This window comes from Oryx dammah, unplaced genomic scaffold, assembly GCF_014754425.2.
Source record: "Oryx dammah isolate SB20612 unplaced genomic scaffold, SCBI_Odam_1.1 HiC_scaffold_23, whole genome shotgun sequence".
Classification (NCBI taxonomy): Eukaryota; Metazoa; Chordata; class Mammalia; order Artiodactyla; family Bovidae; genus Oryx; species Oryx dammah.
Genome location: NW_024070207.1, coordinates 25,049,134 through 25,068,422, shown reverse-complemented (window position 1 = coordinate 25,068,422; position 19,289 = coordinate 25,049,134). Strand labels below are relative to the sequence as shown.

The 19,289-nt window shown below is 41.2% G+C and overlaps 1 protein-coding gene across 1 annotated transcript; it reads left to right on the top strand.

Annotated features, from left to right (window-relative positions):
- The first annotated feature begins 6,884 nt into the window (after positions 1-6,884).
- Positions 6,885-19,077, top strand: STEEP1 (STING1 ER exit protein 1). Its single transcript, XM_040265145.1, has 7 exons — positions 6,885-7,080; positions 8,125-8,242; positions 13,638-13,679; positions 15,362-15,500; positions 16,034-16,123; positions 16,726-16,818; positions 18,644-19,077. Exons 1-7 carry the CDS (start codon positions 6,957-6,959, stop codon positions 18,704-18,706), a joined length of 669 nt encoding a protein of 222 aa, XP_040121079.1. The 5' UTR covers positions 6,885-6,956; the 3' UTR covers positions 18,707-19,077.
- Positions 19,078-19,289: the final 212 nt, after the last annotated feature.

Here is a 19,289-nt window from a genome sequence, read left to right as displayed (position 1 = left end):
TTAAAGCAAATCTCCCTAATATACCGTCACATTATGGCTGTGGTGGGAAGGGGATACAAAAATAAATGTAAAAACTTCCTTTTCCTCTCATCTAGGAGCTTGCTGTCTACTAATACACACATACGGAATCAACAAAAGCAAGATTTATGAAAGCAAGTGCATTAGTTTTCTATTGATGTTTAACAAATTGCCACAAGCTGTTAGCCAACTTCAGTTCCTGTGGTTGCAGGACTGAAGGCCCCATTTCCTTACTGGCTGCCAGCCAGGGACCAGTCTCAGTTCCTAGACGTTACCTACACTCCTTGCCATGTGGCCTACTCCATCTTCAGATCCAGCAGCAGAGAATTTCTCTCCCATCAAATCCCTGTTACACTTTTTAAAAATGTATTTCTTTTCCTCTCACAATTTGAATCTCTTTCTTTAGGAAGAGCCCAGCTCACTTTAAGGCCTTATCTGATTAGGTTAAGCCCACCCCAGGTAGTCTCCTGATCTTAAAATCATCTCATTTGGCACCTTAATTACATCTGCAAAATTGCCTGATAGCAGAACTCAGATTACTATTTGACTGAATAGCTCAAAGAAGTGACCAGAAATCTTGAGGAAGGGGGTGGCATCTTAGAATTCTGCCTCCAGAGCAGCAGCAAATTGCAGAGCAGAAACAAGTGACTCCACAGATGCTGAAGAATCTGTACAGCAGGGGAATCATCAATCTGGTGGGGTTAGAGCAAGCTTCCTGAAATGGGTTTATTTCAATGTTGCTTCAGAAAAGATGAAAGCAGGGCTAGGGAGGGAAGAACACAGGTAGTTCCTAAACAGCACAAACGTGGACATGGAGCTTAACCAGGATCTGGGGATAGTGGGCAGATTAGAGAGGCTAATGCAGATTGACAAGACCCTGACTTGGAAAAGTGAGGATGACAGAAGTTGATTAAATGCCCTCAAATATGAGGATGAGGAATTCAGGCTTGCGAGGCAGCTTTTATAGGTATTTGAGCCTGAGAGAGATGTACTGAAAACATCCCACTGAGAAATGGTATATAGTATACTGGACAGGAGGTGAGTTCTGGGAGGTTTCTGGATATAACGGACTGGGTATAAATGTCTGAAACTCATTGAAGGCTAGAGATGCATGTGAGTGTGTCATGGGCTTGTCTGTTTTCTCAAACTCCTTTGCTGTATAGCTAAGGAGCAACTCTCTGGGAGCCCCAGGGCACCAGGGTATGGGGAGAGCATTGCCTGACTGCACAGTGGAATTGCATTGCAGGAATACTGTGCCCCGACATTCCTCATCAGAAGCAGGGTTGTCATAGCAAGCAGCACACAGATCGTTCTCTAGCATAGACGGTTATGGGACTGGAATGTACTAACTACAGCAGAGCCGGCCAAGCCTTCCTTCCACCCTCCTTACCACCTTGATATCTTGAAGAAATACCTTCTTCACAGGCAAGCATCCCCTCTTCCCTCCCAAGAACAGGAGTCAAGAAACTAGAAGTCCTTTTCAATTTAAAGACAAGTTTGTCAGTGATGTGGGCTTCCCTGATGGCTCAGGGGTAAAGAATCTGCCTGCAATGCAGGAGACACAGGTTCGATCCCTGAATTGGGAAGATCCTCTACAGGAGGAAATGGCAGCCCACTCCAGTATTCTTGCCTGAAAAATCCCATGGACAGAGGAGCCTGGTGGGCTAAAGTCCATGGGGTCACAAAAAGTCAGACATGACTGAGCGACTGAGCATGCATGCATGTGTTAGCAATGCCTGAAAAATCCCATGGACAGAGGATAGTATTTAATCATATTTCATGACACATAAAGATGATATGAAGTTCAAATGTCAATGTCCATAAATAAAGTTTCACTATGGTTGCTTTTGTGCTGCAATGAAAGAGTTGAGGAGCTGTGACAGAAAGTGTGTGTGGTGCCCTCACCACTTTCCACTGTTGGTCAGTCCACTACAAATCACAGTGACATGGTTGTAATGCAACAGTGTTTTGGGAACCACTTCTTTCACTATGTTTCAGCATTTAAAAAAAAATTACAACTGCATGCCTAGCATGTCAAAACAAGAAAATAAGAAAATGGATTTCAAATGTTGTGCTTTCAAGGCATGGTGGAGTATAGATGACTTGGTTATCAATAATAGATGTCAAAACACTGTTTATTACACAGTGATGCTATAGCACGGCTAAAAGAATACAATATACCTCAACATTACCAAACTAAGTACTCATCACAATGTTCCCAGTTCACAGGAAAGCAATGGTTAGGCAAATTAGAAAGTTTAAAATAGAATATCTTATCATAGCAGAGTTCTTCACAAAAGTGAAAAATGAAAATGAGGTTGCTGCCAAAGTAAGTTTCTGAGTGGTTCGATTGTTAGCCAAGCAAAGAAAACCATCTACTTACTGGTGGTGAGTTAATTAAATTGTGTTTGATTGCAAAAGCCAAATAAATGTGTCCAGGGAAAGTTTATTTTAGGCTTTCAGCAAGAACAGTGGCTCAGAGGTTGAGGACATTGGAAGCAACACCAATAGTAAGTTTTAAAAAACAGGGCAAATGGTTTCAAGTGTTTTCCCTTGGCTCTTGATAAGTTGACAGATCTTAACAATACTCCTCAATTGTTGTTTACTCAGAGGGTCAATGCTGAGTTTAAAATGATGGAAGAATTGGCCTGTACGGATAGCCTGTGAAAGTCGCTCGTTGTGTCCAACTGTTTGCGACCTCATGGACTATATAGTCCATGGAATTCTCTAGGCCAGAATACTGGAGTGGGTAGCCTTTCCCTTCTCCAAGGGATCTTCCCAACCTGGGGATTGAACCCAGGACTCCAGTATTGCAGGCAGATTGTTTACCAGCTGAGCCACAAGGGAAGCCCAAGAATACAGATAGCCTTGCAGATGACTGCAGATGAGAATATTTTCCAAAAAGTCAAGAAAGCACTAGTTCAATACAACCTGAAGTAGAATCTGCTAAGATGCATTTCGAATATGTACGAAGGAGAAAAAGGCTTAGTTGTGCAAATGCACAAAACTTGCAAAAATGGAAGCTGTTTAAATCCTATAGTCATTTGTTATCTTACTGAAAAATAGGTACTTCACAGGAAACTATTTTAGTCTATCTTGTGTTACTCAACCATTCGTGTCAACAGTGAACTTCATTCACTCTCATGGACTAAATATTGTCAGTTTCATGAATTTTTGTCAGATATAGAGGCTGAATATTCTAACTTAACCCACCAAGAGCAGTTCAACAGCTTAGCGATTGTAAGGGTTTTTTGTCGTCGTTGTTTTATCTGTTTGTTTTTGTATTTTTATAGCTTGTGGCTGGAATTGGGAAATTTTTCTGAGCCAGAAGAACCACCCTCAACCACTATTATTGAATACTGAATGGAATTAGCTTTTGCTGGAGACTTAATAATGTTACTTAATAAATTTAACCTAAAATTACAAAGCAAAAATGCTTCTTACATGTGACATTTATGCTGCAGTGAAATCATTTCAATGACAACTGACACTTTTTAAACCACAAGTAATGTCTAGTTACTTATCACTTCCTGTGCTGTTAAAAGTTAAAACAGACTAGATTTGCATTCCCACATGAATTTTCTGTGGATATATTTTCTGAGCATAAAACCCATGGTGTTTTATGGACCTTGATGTGAGTGCAAAGGAAATTTCTGTATTTCAAAAGCAGTTTAACTGTGCGATTGAGGAACTCCCACTTAAACATCAATTGGAAGTGATCATTCTGCAATGTAACAATATGCTAAAACACAAACGTCAAGAGAAGAATCTGATAGAATTCTGTAAATGCTATATAAGAGATCAATTGTTGTTTAGTCGCTAAGTTGCATTCGACTCTTTTGCAACCCCAAGGACTGTAGCCCAGCAAGCTCCTCTGTCCATGGGATTTCCCAGGCAAGAATACTGGAGTGGGCTGACATTTCCTTCTCCAGGGGATCTTCTCAATCCAGAGATCAAACCTGCATCTCTTGCATTTCAGGTGGATTCTTTACCGCTGAGCCACCAGGGAAGCCCCAAGAGATGAATATGCTCAATTAAAACTCAGATGCTTGTGGATTGATATTAGTATATGGCAGTACTTATCTGTGTTAAGATTTTTCTCAAAGATGAAATACATAAAATCTCATTACTACAGATAAGCATTAACAGATAAATATCTGTAGCTGACTTTTTATTAAGACCTTTATTAACAGTTGCTTGCAATTTGTCGATTCTTTTGAAAATATCAAGTTGTAAGTTTTTATTACAGATTAAAAATGAGATTCTTAGCAATCTTGACAAATTGAAACAATTTATAAACCTTTAAAAATGTATTAAAAAAATAAAAGGGAATTCCCCAGTGGTCCAGTAGTTAGGACTCTGCACTTGCATTGCAGGGGGCATGAGGTCCATCCCTGGTTGGAAGCTGAGATCCCACATGCTGCAAGATGTGGCAAAAAAAAAAAAAGTGTAACTGATTTTGATAATAGGAAACACTCACTTTGAATGCTAATTAAGTGAAATATTATCCTCTTCATAAAAGAATGTCATTCCTCTCCCTAGTAGATCTGTATTATGACAAATTATACTCAATTATTATATTTTGAATTCCATTGATGAAACATTTGTGAAAATTTGTTTTCTCTAGTGATATAAATACCTACATAATGTTCTTGATTTTGCCTGTTGGCTTTCAAAGCCTAAATTATTTACTCTCTAGCCCTTTGCCCATCCCTGAACTAGACTAAGCCACATGAGGGAGGGAGACTATTTATAACTGATCACTATGCAACCAGTATGTATTTTTAAGCACATTGCCTGCACACAGTAGAAGATAAAGAAATACTAAATAACATAGACTTATAGGGATGACATTGCACCAAGACCTAAGGAGAAAATGCTGTGAGTCTTAAAGACTTGATACTTCTATGCTTTAACTCAGGTTCATTTGAAGGCTAGCAGATGGCTTTAAATTCCCATCGGTTTACATCTTGTATATCTAGAACACTACTCTTCCTCCAGCTACTCTGTCAATTTCCTGGTCACCAGCTCCTGCTTTCTTCAGTAAGTTCTCTGTTAAAAATCCACTATTTTGGTGTCATCATTTGAAATGATCCAAGGTAAGCTGTCTAAATGTCCTTATTCTGGGTGGCCCCAGGTTCTGGTCCTCCACAAAGAGCATTCTGGGAGAGTTTCTGGGTTGAGGAAGGAAGGGTGGGAAGATGTTCCCTAAACCTGTGGCAAACGGGATCATTCAGATGTCTCTATTTGCAAATCACCTGATTAGCATACAGTATCCAAAAATATATAATGAGGTCTCATGATTCAACAATACAGTAATAAATAACCCAATTAAAAATGGGCAATGATTGGAGTAGGCATTTCTCCCAATATGATATTTAAATGTAAAAAAAAATGTATATGCAAAGGTGCTCAGTATCATTAGCCATCAGAGAAAGGCAAATCAAAATGGCAATAAGATACCACCACACACTCACTAGGATGGCTATAATAATAAAAAAGAAAGATTATTGGTGAGGACATGAAGAAATCATAACCCCACATACACTGCTGGTGGTAAATGTAAAATTATAAACCTGCTTTGGGTAACATTCTTAGGAGTTCCTCAAAAAGTTAAACGTAAGGTTATCATATAACCTAGCAATTCCACTCTTTAGTAAACATCTGAGAGAACATATCCCCTCACAAATCATAAAAGTATAGCAACATATGTTCTTACAAAAACCTGTTCACCACTGTTCATAGTAGCACTGCTGTACTTATTAGATTACAAAAGTGGAAATAACCCAATTGTCCACCAACTGATGAATGAATATACACAATGTGGTATATCCATACAACAGAATATTATCCAGTCATAAAAAGGAATGAGGTTCCTTTTTAGTGATTTTTTTTTTAACTAATTGATTCATGGTACAACATGGATGACCTTTGGAAACAAAACTGAAAGAAACCTGATACCAATAGCCACATATTGTATGATTTCATTCATTAGAAATTTCCAGAAGAGGCAAATCTAGAGAGACAGAAAGCTAGATTAGTAGTTGCCAGGGGCTGGGAAAGAGGTGGAAAGAGTGCCGGCTAAGGTATTTCTTTTGGGGAATGATGAAAATATTAGGTAGTGGTGATAGTTGCAAAACTTCGTGAATATACTAAAACCCACTGAATTATACACTTTGAAATGGCGAAGTATATGTTACGTGAACTAGATCTCAAGTTCTAAGATTCCTCGACTTCGTTAGGTACTCATCCTGAATCAGTCAGTTGAGTTCAGTTGCTCAGTCGTGTCCAACTCTTTGTGACCCCATGAACCGCAGCATGCCAGGCCTCCCTGTCCAGCACCAACTCCCGGAGTCCACCCAAACCCATGTCCATTGAGTCGGTGATGCCATCCAGTCATCTCATCCTCTGTCGTCCCCTTCTCCTCCTGCCCTCAATCTTTCCCAGCATCAGGGTCTTTTCAAATGAGTCAGCTCTCTGCATCAGGTGGCCAAAGTATTGGAGTCTCAGCTTCAACATCAGCCCCTCCAATGAACACCCAAAACTGAGCTCCTTTAGATGGCCAATCAAATCACATTTAGAGGCACATTTAAAATCTGTATTATGCATATAAAGTGTAAATAGCCCTTTTTAATTTCTAGTTACATATATGTATATACATATGTAATATGTATAGTAATATAAATGAATAATTTAAATGATTAAGAGTGTCCCAAGTAAAGCAGTCCCCCAGAACTTAGGCCAAGGCAAAGGAGGTTCTGGCAGACACCAGGGATCCCCCCGTGTATCTTAGACTAATGGGATGGCCCGGAAGTTCACGTGACTACCGTTGACACGTGACCAACCTTTCCGTTGGAGAGAGCCGCGACGCGTGTGTGACGTCATTTTTGCGCGACCCTTAATTTTGGCTTAGCGTTTTCTGGCTGCCGCTCTGAAGTATGCCTAAAGTAGTGTCTCGGTCCGTCGTCTGCTCTGACACTCGGGACCGGGAAGAATATGACGACGGCGAGAAGCCCCTTCATGTCTACTACTGTTTGTGCGGCCAGATGGTCCTGGTGCTGGGTGAGTATTCTGCAAGGAGTTCAACTTCGGGTTCTCGAGGGCGGATTTCCCCTGGCTGTGATCTGAGAGCCGCGTCTCTTTGAAGATTTTCCCCTCCATTAAAATCCTCCGTACCCATCGCCGCCTCACTCCAGGGAGCTTTTCTGTATTGTGCTTCATCTTGTAATTCTGTATGCAGACCGCCTTCAAAAGGAAATTCCTCCTTTAGAAAAAATACACTCCCTGTTCTCCCCCTCTGCCTCTAGAAACTTTGTGACCTTTCTGCCCGGTACAAGGATTTTGTAATAGCTTTTATCAAGCGAAAAGAACTCCTCCCCATTGAGCCTACTTTTTCCTCGAGCTATAACCTCATTTCTTTGCTTTTTTTTTTACAGTAAAATTTCTAAAAAGAATTGCGTCTGTGGGCTGTCTCTGCATCGCCCTCACCTTTTCACCTAACCATGTAAACGTTATTTGTCAAAGTTACTAACGAACGTGTTACCTGTTTCAATGCTCAATTATCAATGCCCATTTAAATCCCCCTCTCAGTAGCATTTTACAGAGATGATCAGTCCGTCTTTCTTGAAACCCTAACCCTAACCCAGTATCTCAGAATCTTTCTTGACTTCTGCGTTCAGCCCATCAGTACATTCTTCAGGTGCTTCCTTGAAAAGCTGTCCAGAATCTGACTACTACTTAACACCTCCATTTCTACCTCTCTAGTCCAAGCCCCTCCTTTCCTAAGCATATGTACCAGGAACAGAAAGACTCATAGAAAACTTGAAAGGCAGTGCTGGGAAGGACTTTTGAGGTAATATAATCAAATAAGGGGAAAGACTCCCAAAGAGGAAGTGGTTTGCCGAAGATCACCAGTAACACAGCTGGAGCTAAATCCAGGTCTCCTAACACCAAGTCATTTTTTGTTGGAAAATTTAATAATAGCCTTCAATAAATGTGATAATTTTAGTAAAAATTACAGTGCAAAGGCCCCTCCGTGAAAAGTTTTGATTGCCTCAGGGTATTTTTCAGTGACTCTTGTGACCAAATCTTTCTTCATTCCTTTAGACTGTCAGTTAGAGAAGTTGCCCATGAGGCCCCGGGATCGGTCCCGTGTGATTGATGGTGCCAAACACGCCCACAAGTTTTGTAACACCGAAGACGAGGAGACTATATATCTTCGGAGGTAAGACGTTGATGTTCTGTCTAGGATTTTCTGCTTGTGTTGAGGTCTAGTTCTGAGAAGTATAAATACCCCATCTAGTATCAAACAGGTCATGTATTTGGGGCCCAATGCTTTGACATTTGTGGTGGTTCTCAACTTATGTTAATACAGCCATGTTTTATTGTGCACATGTTTTTATTGTGCTTTGCTGAAATGGTGAAATGTGATTCTCTTGTCATTTGATAGCTGTAATTTGGGGGTTTTGCAAGTAAAATGAGTTTATTCAACTTGTAATCTCTTGGAGCACACCAGGGCACACTGCGTTAATGACTGGATCTGCAAAGATGAGTAAGGCACCGTCCTTACCATTAAAGAGCTTATGGCTCAACAAGGGAATGGACTACCTATTGTGATATGATAAAATACTGGTGTGAACAGAAGGCTCTGGGAAAACAGACAGGAGCAGGTCATCTTGCCTGACTGGTGGTCAGGAAAGACACCAAAAGGTGGTGACATTTGTGTTTGGCCTTGAACTAGGACTTCATCAAGTAGATGAGGAACATTCCAGGCGGAAGGACTATGGAAGCATTAAAAGCATCGAATACAGTGTGCTTGGGAAATTTAAGTAGTCCCTTGTGGCTAGAGCCCAGGTTACCTTACCAGAAGGGGTTCATGGAGCCTGGAGTAGGGACAGAATAAAATGCTAAAGTAGACAAGTTTGGATTTTATCTATAGGGAATACACTACATCCAGTAAACAAGCAAAGAACCCTGCCCTTACAGAGCTTATATTCTAGTGTTGAACCAGAAAAAACTACCAGCTGACATCTAGCTATGTGTATTTAAGAAACCGAACTGTTATCAGCCCACACTGATGAAAAGAGTTAGAAACTATTGCTAGGCAACATTCAGTGCCAAATCAGGCTAGAATTATGCAGTTGAAGAGAAAAATGGTTATATACAAAATACAAATGGAGGGTGCAGATTACAAAACATATGAAATTCACAAAAGAAGGCCCCCCCCAGGTAACACTGGGGAAGATTTATACATAACATGCTCTATCTAAAGCAAATTCGTTCTCTTGTACTTTTCCTCTCTCTGTTAACCTTTATTTGGGTTTCTGATTTTGAAAATTATTAACTGACTATCTTTAGGATTATCAAAATATTTATTACATGTATTGTATTAGTTAATACAGATAGTAATCTAACAACACAACTAAGCCACAGGCTCCTGTGGCACTATAAGGCAGATGCCCTCACCTCTAGGCCAGAAAACTGGGTGGCCCCAGACTGCAGTGGCAACCCTGGAATCCAATCAGCCTGATCCTGGGAGTGAGCCAGCTTTGGGTCCAGCCTTTAGTGCCCGATATTGCCCAGGCCAGTGGTCTCTGGCCAAGTGCCTCTGTTGGGCCAGAGTTCTCATAATTTACCAACAAGGCATGGTAGACTTCCCCCTTGGTTGACGTAGTTCTTGCTCTAATCATGAACAGTCTTTCCAAGGGCCCACTTGAGCATGCTCCCTTCCTAGCAGGGCGAAATTTCAGTCTGATCGTACCCTTCCTTTTTAAGCCAGCTGAATGTGGGAGCCCTGGTTACTGAAAATATGGCAGTTTGCCTAATCACGTGCTCTGCAACCTGTCACTTTCCACATCCACTACCACCCTGTCTTGATTACGGTGTCTTTGTATGAAGTTTTGAAATTAAGTGTGAGTCTACCAACTGTGTTCTTCTTCAAGATTGTTTTTTGGCTATTCTGGATTCTTTATAATTCCAGGTGAATTTTAGGATCAGTTTGTCAATTTCTGCCCCCCAAAAAAGCCAACTGGGATTTTGCTAGGGATTATGTTGAAGTTGTAGGTTCATTGGAAAGTATTGCCATTTTGACAACTGTTAGTCCATGAACATGGAACGTCATTCCATTTACTTAGCTCTTTAATTTCTTTCAGTGATGTTTTGTAGTTTTCAGTGCACAGGTTGTGCACTTCTTTTGTTCAGTTTACTCCTAAGTATTGTATTCTTTTTGATGCTGTTGTAATTGGAATTGTCAACTGATCTTCGAGGACAGGTTTGTTGTTTACCAGTGAGTATGATGTTCATGTATGTGGCTTAGTAGATAGGAATTTTTCATAGATGCCTTTTATAAGGTAGAGGAGATTGCCTTCTGTTTCTAACATATCGAAGGGGCTTTGAATTTTGTCAAATGCTTTTTTTGCATCTAAGATGATCTATGTGTTTTTTCTCTTTTATTCTGTTATTATAGTGTATCACATTGATTGGTTTTTTGGTATGTTGCACCAATCTTGCATTCCTGGGATAAATTCTGCTTGGCCATGTGGTGTAATTGTTTATATGCTGCTTGATTCGGTTTTTGCTTTTTTTTTTTTTTTTTTTTTGAGGAATTTTGTCTGTATAATTTTAAGCAGTGTTCATCTCTAGTTTGTTGTTTTTGTTGTTCTTGTGATAGTTTTGCCTGATGTTCAGGTAATACTGGCCTCACAGGATGAATTGGCAAGTGTTTCTTCCTCTTCCGAAACGTTTGTGAAGCATTGGTATTAATTCTTCTTTGAACTTTTGGAGGAATTCCCCAGTGAAGCCACTGGTCCTGGGCTTTTCTTTGTGCGAAGTTTTTTGATCACTAAATCAATCTCCTTATACTTGTCATAGTCTAGTCAGATTTTATTTTTCCAGTGAGTTTTGGTAGTTTGTGTCATTCTATCATTCCTGGAATTTGTCCTTTTCATCTAGATTATCTGGTTTGTTGGTGTATAGTTATTCATAGTATAAGCTTAAAATCTTTTTTATGTCTTATCAGTAGTACCCCCTTGATTTTTTTTTAGGTCCTAAGAACACTAGACTATTTGTAATTCTCTGAATATGCTCTGCTGTTTTGCCTTTTGCACAGAGTTGCCCCTCTGCTTGAAATCCCATTTTTCTATCAGGACTGCTGACTGCTCAAGAAGCCTTTCATAACTGCCTCAGACAGATTTGGTGCTGCCACCTCTGTGTTCCCGTCACCCTGTTCACTTTCCTCCATCTAAGAACTTACCTCTGTGGTTATAATTTTCCTCACTAAACTTAAATTCTTCTAAGAATTCATTTAGTCAGTATTTATTGCAGTACTGTGCTCAGTTCTGGGAATAGAGTGTGAGACAGACAGGCATGGTCTCTGCTGATCTCTGATCTCATGGACCTTACAGTCTAGTGGGACAACAAAAAAATAAAGTAATTATGATTATGGAAAGTCATACGAATGAAACAAAGGGCTCATCCAGGATCACATGAGAACCTCTTCGAAAAGGTGTTCAGGGAAGGCTGTAATAACTAGGTGATATTTGAACTGACACCAAAAAAGATAAGAATGTAACAGGTGAGAAGTGCATTCCAGGTAGAGAGGAGTGTGTGTGAAAGATCAGAGATAGGAAAGCACTTGTTTATTCCAAGAGCAGAGGAAGGCTGGTGTGGAGAGGTCACAGTGAGCGGGGAGGAAGGTAGGAGATGAGGCTGGGCCGGATTCTCTGCCCAGCCAGTGCCTAGAAGGCCATGGTGAGGAGTTTGTGTTTTATTCTAGCTGTCCTGGGAAGCCACTCCTGACTCTCTATGGAGAACGATTAAGAATGAGATAGTAATGGAAGCAGGTTCTAGAATAAGTGCTCAGAATTTTTATTTTAGATATGAACTTAGAGTGGTGAAGTCCTAACTAAGTATCATATACACGATTGATTTGATCACACAAAAATCTAAAATTTCCACGTGGGAGAAAAAGTCAAAGACAGATGTCCAGCTGGAGAAGAAATATTTGCAAGAACCCTTAACATTTGCAAGTTTCCTTAATATAAAGAGATGGACTTCCCTGGTGGTCCAGTGGTTAAGACTCCGTGGTTCCACTGTAGGGGTGCAGGTTTGATCCCTGGTGGGAAAATAAAATACCACATGCTGCACAGCTTGGTCAAAACACAACACAAAACAATAAGAATAGAATAAAATGACAACTCAGTAGGCCAAAAATTGACTGTTCATCAAAAAAAGAAAATACAAATGTCTATTAAATATATGAAAAGATGCTTAACTTCACTCTTTAAAAAAAAGAAATGCAAATTTTGAGATCTAATTTTTCCCATGCCAGATTGGCTGTCATATATTTTAATAACATACTGTGTTGGTAAGACTGTAGGGAAATGGGAAGTCTCACGTTGGTGATGGGGTATACAGTGGTTCAGCTTCTGTGCAGAGTAATTTGGCTGTTACCTATCAGAATCTGAAGTGGATACACTTGGAGGATTTACCCAGCAGGTAAGACATTTTGGTTCATTCATACAAATAGATAGAATGGAGCCCTTATAAACAATGAGGCAATTCTTTATCAACTGATTGGGAAGGATCACATATTTTTTTAACCAAGATGTAATTTTAAGTGAACAGAGAGGCTGTTTCACTGTAAGTGAACAGGTGGGCTACATTTGTCTAAAAAGGAAGAGAAAACTTTGCTGTGTCATCAACTCTGGGAGGAAGGGAGGAAACCAGTAACAGTATTTGCCTCTGGGGCTGGGGGAGGGAACTGGGTGTGTGGAAGATGAGAGGATATTTACCTTTCACTTTATACTCTTTTCTATACCATCTGCACATACTGCTTATTTAAAAAGTTGAAACAGGGAGAGGAGGGGAGGAGACTGGGGGGTAGCTGGGACAATAATCTGGGGAAGAGATACTAGTGGACTGGGCTGAGATGGTGCCAGGAGGGTGGAGAAGAGTAGGTTCAAGACCTTTTATGGATTTAAAATCCACAGGATTTGTGGATGAAGTAGATTGTGGGAGATGAGGGAAAGAGAAGACAAAGATGAGTCCCAGGTTTCTATGAAGCAACAGGATGAGTGGAAGAGTCTTTACCTCCCAGTTGATTATCTAAGGCAATGTTGTGTGCGCTGTTGAGCTTGACCACCTTAGTTCAACCCAGGGGTTGAGTTCAACCTATTCTACTTCCTAGCTCTGTGACCTTGGCAGACTGTGTAACTGCTTTGTGCTTCTTCACCCTTGTCTGTAGGATGGGAATGATATCATGACCTACCTCATGGGGTGGTTGTAAGGATTAAAGAGTTTAATACACGTATACTTTAGAACAGCTCCTGGTACGTAATAAAAGCTATACAGGTGACTACCACTGTTGTTATTGTTGGTGTTATTATTACTGTGAACTCGACTGCTTCTGTGACTATAACTACTACCACACTGCCTTCTCTGTCAGGACGGTGCCTGTGGATGGAAGAAGTGCTTTAAAATAAATACATATGTAAATCAACAGCTGATCTAGGAAAGGAAAGCTTTTGAAAAGCCATTTTAACATTTGAAGAAATGAGCAAGTGAGGTTGGTAGGTTATGAGATTTGTTCGTATCTTTTTTAACTTCCATTTTCTGTGCAGACCTGAAGGCATTGAACGACAGTACAGGAAGAAATGTGCAAAGTAAGTGTTAACGGTGTGGGTTTCCCTGAGCATAAGAAAGTCGAGGTAGTGATGTGTTAGGAAAAGCATCATTGGGAGACAATTCTCTGTTATATCTTTATCGTTATAGTCTTAACCTGCCTTCAGACTTCAGTTATGCAGATAGGCTTCTTGAAGAGCTGCGGTTCGCCAAATTACATCTCTGACCAACTGGCCACAAAAAATGGGTTTTGAAACATAGAATTATTTTTTAATTGAGGTGTAACTTATACATAATAAAATTTGCCTTAAGTGGACAGTTTGATGAGTATTGACAAAAGCATACAGCCATGTAACATCACCCCTCCTGTGACATAGTACATTTCCAGGGCTCCTTTGCAGTCAGTCCCCCTTCCCCTGGCCAGCACTGGCCTACCTTCTGCTGCTGTGGTTTTACCTATTCTAAAATGTGACATAAACTCTGCAGTGTGTGTTCTACTACATACAATGTGTATCTCTTTGATCTGGTTTCTTTCACATAGCATGATGCTTTGGGGGTTCATCCAAGTTATGTGTAATGATAATTTGTTCCTCTTTATCACTGAGTAGTCTTCCATCGTACCACAGTTCATTTAACCATTGACCCATTGAAGGTCATTTGAGTTGTTAATGGCTTTGGCTATTACAAATAAAGCTGCTATGAACATTCCAGTATAAATCTTGTGGGAACATGTATTTTCTCTTGGAATGGAGTTGCTCAGTCTAACATAGTGTAATTTAATCCAAACGTATTTATAAAGTCTATTACAGGACCACAGCCCCAAGAACTGTAGAGAGTATTATTTAAAGATATATATGATTTCCAGCTTTAGGTTGTTAGTAGCGAGAATATTAAACTTTAACAAGTTTAATCTTGTTGATGTAATTACAATTCACTCTTGGATCACCGACTCAATGGACATGGGTTTGAATGAACTCCCGGGAGTTGGTGATGGATAGGGAGGCCTAGCATGCTGCGGTTCATGGGGTTGCAGAGTCAGACACGACTGAGCGACTGAACTGAACTGAACTTGGCTCTCAGAAAACTCAGACTAGGAGAATTAAAGCAGGGAACTGGCTAAGAAGATGTTTTAGTTTACAGCCACATTAAATTTGTTAGATGAATTTAATCATATCTTATGGGTGTGGGTCTACTTCATTTAGCTGAAAATGTAGAGTAGAAATGACCAACCGCAGAAAATATGCTGTGAACTTAGTTCTGATTGCTCAGAACTTAGTTGGTGGACCAGCCACAGTGGAGCCTTTCTGCTGCTTCTTGACCTTGCTATAATAGAAGAAGACAGAACCCCACACTAGTTCCCCAGACTTCTAGGAAGAATGGCAGTAGTTTTGACTGGAAAGCAATCACTAGCAGGAGCCAGCGTTTGCCATACTTGTCTAATGATCAGAACTGCATGGGATGCTAAAAGAGATTTGCAGGCCTCAGCCCCCAGAGTAGCTCAGTCAGGATCTCATGGGGGCGGGACCTTGGAATCTGATTGGCAGTTGTAACAAGCGCCCTCTGTGATTCTTATCAAGTAGTTTTTTGGGAAACATCGGGAAGAGCTGATCATAAGTTGATGCCACAAACACACATAGTTGCAGAGTCTGAGCCTACTTTACGAAGCAGTGTTTTGGGGGTTTGGATCCTGAGGCCTGCCTGAGATTCACTCTGTTATTTGTAGGTGTGGGCTGCCGCTCTTCTACCAGTCCCAGCCCAAGAATGCTCCTGTGACCTTCATTGTGGATGGAGCAGTGGTCAAGTTTGGCCAGGGTTTTGGGAAAACAAACATATACACTCAGAAACAAGAGCCTCCTAAGAAGGTAATTATCGCTGAAGGAGACAGGTGGGTTAATGGAGCTACAGATGTAGTCCTAAAACTTTAGATTATGGTGCATGACGGCGTGCCCCTTGTGTATGCTCTCTTTATTAAGAGGATGCCATTTTTGTATAAGCAGATGTTACAAAACTTTAACATCTATCATGTGTTCTTTTTTCTTTCCTACTGTCTGCTTTATGAGTAAAGTTGAAAATTGTATGGCTTTTATTCACATGTACTTCCTTTGAAATTTCTTCTTTTTCCAGTGTGAGCAATTAGAGATGGAATGCAGAAAGTTAATCTTTAAATATATTTTGAAAACCCTTGATGTCAAATATTAGAAAACGATAGTGCAGATTAAAAGATGGGCACTTTTAGATAGGCCAGCCTGTCCCAAAGAGGTGGATATTCCCCCAACAATCCCTCCCCTGCCCCCAACACCAAGGCTTGGGCACTTGCACACTCACACTCATACACACTCAAGCACACACTGCTCAGAGAGATGAACTAGACTGGTTCCTCTTCCTGCACCTCCAGGTGATGATGACCAAGCGGACTAAAGACATGGGCAAGTTCAGCTCTGTGACTGTGTCTACTATTGATGAAGAAGAAGAAGAGATTGAGGCTGTAAGTGCTTTTGCCCTCAGGGGAATTGGATGGAAGGGGATGAAGGGGTACTCTAAAACTAGACCATTGAATAGCAGAAAAGCTAGAAACTTCCCTCGTAGACCTCGCTCTAGCTACTAAGGAACACTGTGACAGCGGCTAGTTCCTGTTTCCCTGGATTCCAGGGAAATCTGTTTCAGGAACATCTGTAGGATGAGGCGCAGGGAGTTGGACTAAATCAGTCATTTTTTTCATACTGTTTTTTGAGAGGCCTTAGGAGGTGCCTCCCTCTTCAGTTGAAAAACTACCAGGCTCAAGGATTTCCGGTCCCTTTCAGTCCAGCTCTGACAGCGTGGGCATCTGTCCTTAGCAGGAGAAGCAATTCCCTTTATGGTAACTCAGTATAACGATGTTTACACAGAGATGCTCTCTGTTATTTAAATATGGTTTCAGCTGAAACCTGACTCCCCCAGATTACTGAAAAGCTGAAGAGTGGAACGGGAGCCGAATTCGGCCACTTCAGTAGTGATTTCATAACCCAAGGAGTATAAACTTCTCCAGAGGTCTCTGTTACTCCTCTTGGGTGAGACTGCTGGCCTGAGGATGCTTCATTCTTCCCTCAGAGAGAAGTTGCTGACTCGTATGCGCAGAATGCCAAGGTGATTGAAAAGCAGCTGGAGCGCAAAGGCATGAGCAAGAGACGCCTGCAGGAGCTGGTGAGTGGTGTGGGGTCAGAGGGGGCAGGCACTGGCCTGAACTGTTCCAGTTCCTCCATCTGAAAGACCCTCGGGTGGGCGGGGGAACCCTTTAGGAAGTCTTTCGGGGATATGGTGTAGCTGGCTGCCAGGTGTCTAACCCTGGGTGTGGCTATCCGTACATACCCTGCTCTGTGATATTGAGCAGGATCCCAACCCCCAATAATAGTTCTGGTTAGCCAGCCCCAACCAGAATGATCATTTAATCTGCTACTTGTGGTCCAAAGTCAGGAGTCCAAGATCAGGGTGCATGGGCATGCCCCCAGGATGGGAGGTGTATAGTGAGGCTGCACTGGGGGGCCAGGATTGGGACTTTTCACTGCTGCTTAAAGCACTGCTCCCACCACCACTGTCTGGGCTCTTTGTTGAGCACGCCTGTCCTTGTGTGATGGAGCCTACATTTCTGTTTTGCTGATAATAATTTACGTATGATGTTTCTTTAAAATAAGACATCCTCTGTAGAGGATATTTTTGGTGACACAGGTAGTGGGTCTTGAGAGCCATTTGACCTTGCCATAGTGATCTAGAGAGAGCCATGCTTATCTGATTTTCTGAAGTAAAGGGCCAGTGCATCTTCTTTTTAAAAAATTTGTCAAGAGCAGTTTGGTAATTTATAAAATGTCATAAAAAGGAATTTGCCTTAGTTCTTTTTATGAAATTATTTTATTATTCTGTCAGATTGCTATGCGGGTGTACATGCTAATTCACTTCAGTCGTGTCTGACTCTTTTTGTGACCTTATGGACTTTAGCCTGCCAGGCTCCTCTGTCCATGAGATTCTCCAGGCAGCAATACTGGAGTAGGTTGCCATGCCGTCCTCCAGGGGATCTTCATGACCCAAGGATCTCCGGCATTGGCAGGCAGATTCTTTACCAGTAGCACTACTTGGGAAGTCAAATTGCTATAAAAGCTTCTAAATGCTTACTGTCAATTTTTGTTTGTATCTTTGTGGACTGATAACAAACAGTTCATGGACTGCGTAACTTTTAAGTAGCACTGTTCTAGAACAGGGTTTGGAGAAGGCAATGGTACCCGACTCCAGTACTCTTGCCTGGAAAATCCCATGGGCGGAGGAGCCTGATAGGCTGCAGTCCATGGGGTCGCTAAGAGTCGGACACGACTGAGCAACTTCACTTTCACTTTTCACTTCATGCATTGGAGAAGGAAATGGCAACCCACTCCAGTGTTCTTGCCTGGAGAATCCCAGGGACGGGGGAGCCTGGTGGGCTGCCATCTATGGGGTCGCACAGAGTCGGACACGACTGAAGCGACTTAGCAGCAGCAGAACAGCGTTATTCCTCCTGTTCTGCTAAGAACAGGGTACTGGTATGTCATAATATTGATTCCCCCAGCTCTTCAGGGATCCTGGAGCTGTGTAATCCTTATACTGATTGCCTTTGACCACAGCCCTGTGTGTTTACCCCGTTTTACCATACAGATGTTATCATTGTCTATGTGTATCATAACATCAGAAAGGTTGGAAAACAGTTGCTATTCATCACAATTTTTTTTATTAAAAAAAAATTTATGTGGCTGCACTGAGTCTTAGTTGTGCCATGTGGGATCTAGTTTTTTCCCTGATCAGGGACCGAACCCAGGCCCTCTGCATTGGGAGTGTGGAGTTTTAGCCACTGGACCTCCAGAGAAGTCCATCATGATTTTAGATACACGGTTCTAGTTTGTATACTAAATGAGCATGAGGGGATAGCGTTGGGGAAGTTAGAATAAGGCAGGAAAATCAGAATTTAATGTCATGTATCCGGATATAAACTTTTCTTCCTTTCCAGGCTGAACTAGAAGCCAAGAAAGCAAAAATGAAGGGAACCTTGATTGACAACCAGTTCAAATGATCAGGACCTTTCTGTGGACCCAGGCTGGAGGCAAGCATTTAAGATCAGGATGAAAAAGAGTGTTTTCTTGACTACATGGACTTATGCTCCTTTATGCTCCAGCAGAAAGCTTTACGTGGCTTTCCAGTGATTATCCTACATTCAGTGAGGTCTTTGAGTCCATCTGACCTGATTTTTAGAGACAGATTTTTCTCAGTCTCTCTGTATTTATGTCTTCTGTACTATTTTTTGTTCATTTGATGTAAACTTCTTCATCTGTGTAGAAGAAGCTCTATGAATAGATCAATGCTTGTGTGTCTCTAGTTTCTGAAGGAGCTGTTCTTATTCCTTCTTCAAAGTTAATAAAATGTTTAAAGATTTTTGAAAAAAGAGTATTGTGATGTGTCATAGAAAAAAGCTGCATGAGTTATATTTAAAGTTACAGCAGGCCAGATCCTTTTACGTGGCTCTGTCTCAGTTCTTAGACTGGCAGGTATTGGCTAGGGTTTGAATCTCTCCACTGTCTGAGAAAATCCATAACAAGCCAGAATCTGCTTTAAGTTCCCTTTACCTCAAATATTAAAACTTCAGGCAAGCCAGCCCT

What these genes read in the sequence shown, in the direction of transcription:
- STEEP1 (XM_040265145.1), top strand. Translation starts at nt 6,957, where the DNA reads ATGCCTAAAGTAGTGTCTCGGTCCGTCGTCTGCTCTGACACTCGGGAC. An exon ending in GAGACTATATATCTTCGGAG is followed by an intron (nt 8,243 to 13,637) that starts GTAAGACGTTGA and finishes TTTTCTGTGCAG; the next exon opens with ACCTGAAGGCATTGAACGAC. An exon ending in TACAGGAAGAAATGTGCAAA is followed by an intron (nt 13,680 to 15,361) that starts GTAAGTGTTAAC and finishes TGTTATTTGTAG; the next exon opens with GTGTGGGCTGCCGCTCTTCT.